The sequence below is a fragment of the Oncorhynchus tshawytscha genome, linkage group LG13 (assembly GCF_018296145.1).
Source record: "Oncorhynchus tshawytscha isolate Ot180627B linkage group LG13, Otsh_v2.0, whole genome shotgun sequence".
Classification (NCBI taxonomy): Eukaryota; Metazoa; Chordata; class Actinopteri; order Salmoniformes; family Salmonidae; genus Oncorhynchus; species Oncorhynchus tshawytscha.
This window is the reverse complement of record NC_056441.1, coordinates 67,841,665-67,847,664: the sequence shown is the minus strand read 5'-3', so window position 1 is coordinate 67,847,664 and position 6,000 is coordinate 67,841,665. Positions and strand designations below refer to the sequence as shown.

General features: G+C 41.9%; 1 protein-coding gene across 2 annotated transcripts in view; it reads right to left on the bottom strand.

Moving 5' to 3' along the window:
* Positions 1-429: 429 nt before the first annotated feature.
* The window catches only part of LOC112265557 (roundabout homolog 2), a 79,997-nt gene continuing 74,426 nt past the window's right edge, over positions 430-6,000 (bottom strand). Inside the window, exons 22-26 of one of the 2 annotated variants that reach the window (XM_024442963.2) lie at positions 4,823-5,196; positions 4,278-4,388; positions 2,080-2,253; positions 1,644-1,783; positions 430-1,115 (exon numbers count right to left, since the gene is read on the bottom strand). In XM_024442963.2, coding sequence (XP_024298731.1) covers positions 1,104-1,115; positions 1,644-1,783; positions 2,080-2,253; positions 4,278-4,388; positions 4,823-5,196 — 811 coding nt within the window. In that variant the 3' untranslated portion in view covers positions 430-1,103. The remainder of the gene's footprint in view (positions 1,116-1,643; positions 1,784-2,079; positions 2,254-4,277; positions 4,389-4,822; positions 5,197-6,000) is intronic. The other variant, XM_024442962.2, reaches the window with a different exon arrangement.

Sequence of the window (6,000 nt, the reverse complement as noted above, 5' to 3'; positions counted from 1 at the left end):
AGCCAGCCAGCCAGCCAGCCAGCCAGCCAGCCAGCCAGCCAGCCAGCCAGCCAGTTGATTTAACACACCTCACATATACTGCCCAATGTTCCACACTAAATAAAAACCTCTCCCTCCTCTGGCTACCTTTTAACTGTAGCATATCCCTGCCTGTTACAGTTCTCGCTACTGTAGTTTTGTGGTGGGTTGTCCTCCTCACCACCTTACTATTAACTACTTTCTACTCTCTTGTAGAAAACACAATCTGAAATCTGTCTGGGTTTAGCAGTTAACTATTACATCAAAGTCAGTGCACAGCAGCGCAGTACAAAGAACATAGGAAAAAGGGCACATTTTTCTCATAAACGTGAATCAATATAGCAGGCATGTATAATAGGATTGATTACCTACACTTGATCGATTCCAGGAAACAGTCTAGGGAAACATGTCTTTAGAGTAACATGTTTTATTGGTATTTTTTTAACAAATCATTCAGCTAATGACAGAACATAACAATTGGTGTTCAACAAGGGTATAGGTTCACACATTTTCAGCATCACAACCTAAAAGGACAAAGCTATTTCATCTGGTGTTGATAAGATCGATATGTCTGTTTAGAAGCAGGAGGTGTACGCCACAATGACAGCGAGAGAGAGAGAAAAACTGTAAACATACACATATGCCCAACTCTCAGATGGTCATGTTAACAGAGTTTTTGCCTCATATCCTTTCATCACACAAACATCACCAGGGTTTCAGGGTAAACAACAAAACAAAGTACATTCAAACATCTACAGTAATTTTAAGACTTTTTCTTTCCTTTTTCTCAAAATACAATATATTATCTTTATCCAAGGTCCTGTTTAAAAAAGTTGCTAAGATGTCTATATACATCGAGGCAGGACATAAAAATCACATACAAATTATGAATAATCAAATGATAAAAAACACAAATATGAACCAATATGGAAAAGGCAGGTGGCAAGCCTACATGCTTTCACTTTTGTCTTCAGCTCTTCTTTGATACCATGGCAACAGGCTGGAGTACAGCAAAGAAGGAAGCAGCAAAACAACCTTTAAAAAAAACATGGCGGAGAACTTCACATCACATAATCTGCTTCCAGCTATATGAGGTTCTGAAAGTAAACAAACATACATCACAAATCAGCGATGTGGCTGGTGCCAAAAATGAATCCTGACACTAATTTAGCCAAGGCTTAGCCACACAAATGTGAGTATTCCATTTATGTTGAGCTCTTATAAATCTTCTGACCTCCCATATTTGCCTACATCTATGCCATTGTCAAAACATTAATTTGACATGTCCATAATCTATCCTATGCAACATACTATAGATGAAAACACTAGTCTTGATTTGGCATTATTAATATAACCAAGATGTTGGATAAACTGGACCAGATTAGTATAGAGATTAAAGCAGCAGAGAACCAGGTGGGTCTTGGGCCAGTGGGTCTCTTGGCTCTCTGTGCCACACCAATCAACACTGATTAAGATCCAAAATGGTCTTGGATTATCACCAAATCCTTGCCTTACATTTACCCACTAGACTTTAGGAGGACACCAACACTGATAACAACTATAGGACTAACATGTCTCTCCTGAGCCAGACCAGGTAGTCCTGCTGTCCTTCACACTAGACTCACCTCGTCCCTCCTCTGGGCAACTCCAGGCCCTCTCTGTCCAGTTGAAGCCCGCGAGGAGGCCACTCCACCAAGGGAACTGTAGCCGGACATCTGACCCCGGGGCAGAAAGCTGGACTGGCAGTACGGGATTACCCCCTCATCTGCAGATGACAATATGCAATACCGCAATCACTCAAAAGTACAGCTGGAATTATATGGGTCAGATTCTAAGTGCTGGACCAGACTAGACCCCCCACCATCCCTGGCCACCTGGGTAGAGGGGATTGTTGCTCGATGTGTGCTTAAACCGATGCACTATTTTAAGTCCAATGAGGATTTGTATGCATATTAATGTAGACGGAGTATTACTAGACCTCAATAACAATATGAGTCTGTGCTTGCCGCTTTTATATTACTGTAACGTGTATTTGCTTTAATTAGATGGTTTGATGCATACCTTGTGAGCCCCTCATGGCAGGCCCTCTCTTCTGGGGTGAGGAGTAGTCTCCTCCTCTCCTCTGTAGGGCCGGCGAGTTCTCTGCCGAAGGCCTCCGGCTACAGCCCAGCACATCAACCAGGAGCTGCATGGGGTCATCTGCTGCAGGGGGTGGGGCCGGCGGAGGGGGCAGTTCTGTACAGACAGATTGACAGCTCATGAAAAAAACTCTGTCTTCACTCAACTACACAGGTTGCCTCTTTAAAGCACTGCTGTCTATCTGTTCACAGTTAAATGTACACTACAGGACTTTGAAGTGGAACTGACAGCATTGAAGTGGAACTGACAGCATTTTAGCAACATGAAATATTAAAATCTATGACTAAAAAAAAAAAAAAACTTTTTCTGACAAGTGAACACTTAGATATGGTAATTTTCATGTTTTCATAAATTCTTAGAATGTTTGGGAATTACAAATACTAAGGTATGTCAAAATTCTATAGCAATATAGAGTGGGAAAGCAGCCGTGCGTTTGGACAATTAATAGACACTGCAGTAAATAAATACATCTGTCTCGTCCAGGACCAGAGTCTACTTAGACTGGTACACCATAGCCAATCAGAGCTACAGTATAGGCCTTTATGCAAACAAGCCATTTGCACACAGGCCTGCCACCATTCACTTTGAACTGGACTGGCAACTTTAGATCGTTAGAACGCATTCGCCAAAAACCACAAAATACCCCTGAATGGATTTCTGCAAATATGTCAATACCACTTGGGAGTCCTCTTACATTTGGGAAATTTTACAGTCCTATTGATTAAACCACCATGAAAAGATAGTCTCTCTCTCCTTCAGTTATGCACATCAACAACAAAAAGATCAACAACTAATGCTAGCCAGAGAAGGATGAGCTAACATTAACGAAGGAACATTAGGATAAACACCAACTTTTAGAAATAGCTAGTCGTCAAAATTGCACTGATAAACAATGGGGAATTGTAGCCTACTATTTCTTTGGCGCTTGCATGCCTACAATGCATGCTTGTCCCAACCATGAACCAAAGCGAACTGGTTAAAGTTAGCTAGCTTGCTACTTCCTGACACAAATGAGAGAACACCTTACTCTGACCATTTTACTCGCCCTAACAGCTGGTTAGGCTTTTTACACGTTGTTATCTAAAGTGTTCGTGACTAACTATTACTTTCTTTGCCTACATTTACTAACACAAGTCATATTCAGCGGATGTTGCGCATTCAAAAATGTATCAGTTATTCTGTGCTCTGGCACATTCAGAAGAGTGCTCTGAAATTGTAGTAGATAGCTAGAGTGAAATTGCAAACGCAAGAGATATGCTAAATGTTAAAGTTATTGCTATCTAACCAAATTACACCTGCATCTCTAGCCGTGTATAGCCACCATAAAACAATGAGGAGAAAAGGTCAGTCACTCCTCCAATGACATGACATCCTCCTAACAGCTAGCTAGCGATTTAACTAACATTAGGATCCGAGTTTTTAGCTTGCTACATAAATAGATACGCTAGCCTATTAGCCACATTATGACTGACTAGTGATCATTGCCCTTGCTAGTTTGACTGTATTGTCATATCCAGCCTTAGTTACATTCAACCATTTTTGTCCAAAATATTGAGCCATTGAAACTGAAACAGTGCATCCTGAATGGAGGCAGCAAACAATGTACCAGGCCAGCTGTGATTTACAACCTGATAGCAATATTTTTTGGACTACCAAGAAACGTATTGGTGAATTATATTAATAATGCATTGAACGGCATCAATCTATTCTGCCAACAATGCCTTAGTGTACGTCATGGAATGTTGAGGCATATAACTTATTTTTAAAACCTCTTTTTAAGTTGTCTTGTAGCATAAACTGGGAATTAGATATTTAATACTGATATTATGATTGTTTGTTTCATATCGGGAAAGTAGTTAAAACACTGTCAGTTCCACTTTAATGTGTAACCAAGATGTAAATGTGCTGTAAGGATGTGGCTTGAATCCCAAAGCAGGTGTGTTACTTATGTGCATGTGCTAGCAACACACCAAGAAGTTAGAGCCAGTGAAAGCCATTTATAAGTTCTTGGAAATAATAAGATGGTGTAACTTGTTATTACAAAAGCTATGCGTGGTGCCTTGTGTAAAAGCTTCTACAAAGAGAAGATAACATACATGTAGCTGCCCGATATGTCTTACCTGCTTGGTCATGCAGCTCTCGTCGGTGCTGGCCCTCCCTGAGGGCTTTCTTCTTGCTTCTGTGTCCCTGCGTAGCGTATGAGGAGTCAGCCGGGAAAGGAGGAGATTGTCCTGACAGAAAATAACAGTGATGTCATCAAGAAGACATTCAGAGGGAATAAAAGATACAGAGCCATCTCATAATAGATCTGATTTGATTTTCATGTACAAATACAATGTGTTAAGTAACATAATAACATTGAAAAATTCAGGATAATTATGCAGTTATGGATTAGCCTGGTAGCAGATCTGTCTGTGCTTTAGCCAACTCCTCTTGTCCTTTCGTTGTCATGCCAAACACGGACTGTGTGTATGGCATGGCAACAAATGACAAAGGACGTGGCTAAAGCACATACAGTTCTGTGACCAGTCTAGTCAGTCATTTTCAAGAGGCTAGCTACACATAATTATGCTATATAACAGATTATCCTATATTAATAATTATCCTAGAACTATGACAGAGGAAAAGGTGTGTAAAGACAGGGGGACAGATGTGTACAACTAACCTCCTCTGCCACTCATCTCTGAAGTAAAGCGATCCCCTGTGAAGGGGTCTCCCCATTGGCTGGTGTGGTATGGCCCGCTGACGTCATAGGCGTCTATATTGGCAAACAGGTTGGGGTTGGAATGGGAGACCTGGGAACCGGGCTCGTAGTGGCTCCGCAGGTCAAAGTGCTGCAGCCGGGGGCTGTCGTTGTGGTTGGGTGTCTCCTCTTGGGGGGAGGGGGGGACCGTGGCTGTGGACTGTAGGCTGGAGGTGGTGTCCTGGGCCAGCTTCTCTCTTCTGAAGGAGGGCAGGCTGGGTAAAACCTGCCTGGAGCCATCCATCAGGTAAGTCCTTGCTGGCAGCGGGGGACACCTGTCCTTCTCATTGGAGCTACTGAGAGCGGGAGGAAGAGGAAACATGATTAGTACATGGGGGAAAGTGAGAAAAGACCCCTGGTTTAACAACTAAGAGGACCTGACACATTGAGTGAAAAACACTGTCAGTAAGACCCCAGTATAAATCTAAGGGGTCTATCTTACACAATACTTGTACTTCATCAAGAAAACTCTTCGAGGCACATTAACAGCCATATCCAGAGACTGTAACAGTAGTTGACAGTGTTACATTTGAAAAGAGGAACCAGCAGCAATGGGTTACAAAACAGAAGACTTCAAATTATTTATGTTGCCGTGACAACGTCAGCAGATGTCAGAGCAGATTTAACAGAGAACATGTTATTGAAAAAGGAAAGGGCTAATCACTGTCAGATGATGGCTAATGTCATTACAAAAAAAGACAACAGTCAGAACAGCTAGGTCCCCCCAGTTATGGCCACAATCTCATCTGTCACAATCAGTTAGAGAAAACTGTACACTCCCCCTGATGCAGCCACACTAAGAGTCTCTCCTGAGCCTCCAGACAAGAATGTTTTTATCTCCAACTTTAACCGTAGTAAACTTCACTAGAGTTTATAATCTGGATTGAACTGGAGGTCAGGTTCCGGCCCCAACGTCATGAACTCTTGCTATGTAGTTCAGGTAAACTATCAGGTCAAATAGAGTGCAAGACATACATCCAATCTAAACACAGCCCTCATATGAGGGCATCAGAGAATAGATAAAAAGGACACATCAGGAAAAATCACAATGAGTTATGGAGAAAGGGTGCAATATGTAACAGCTTCAGCACTACTAGTTC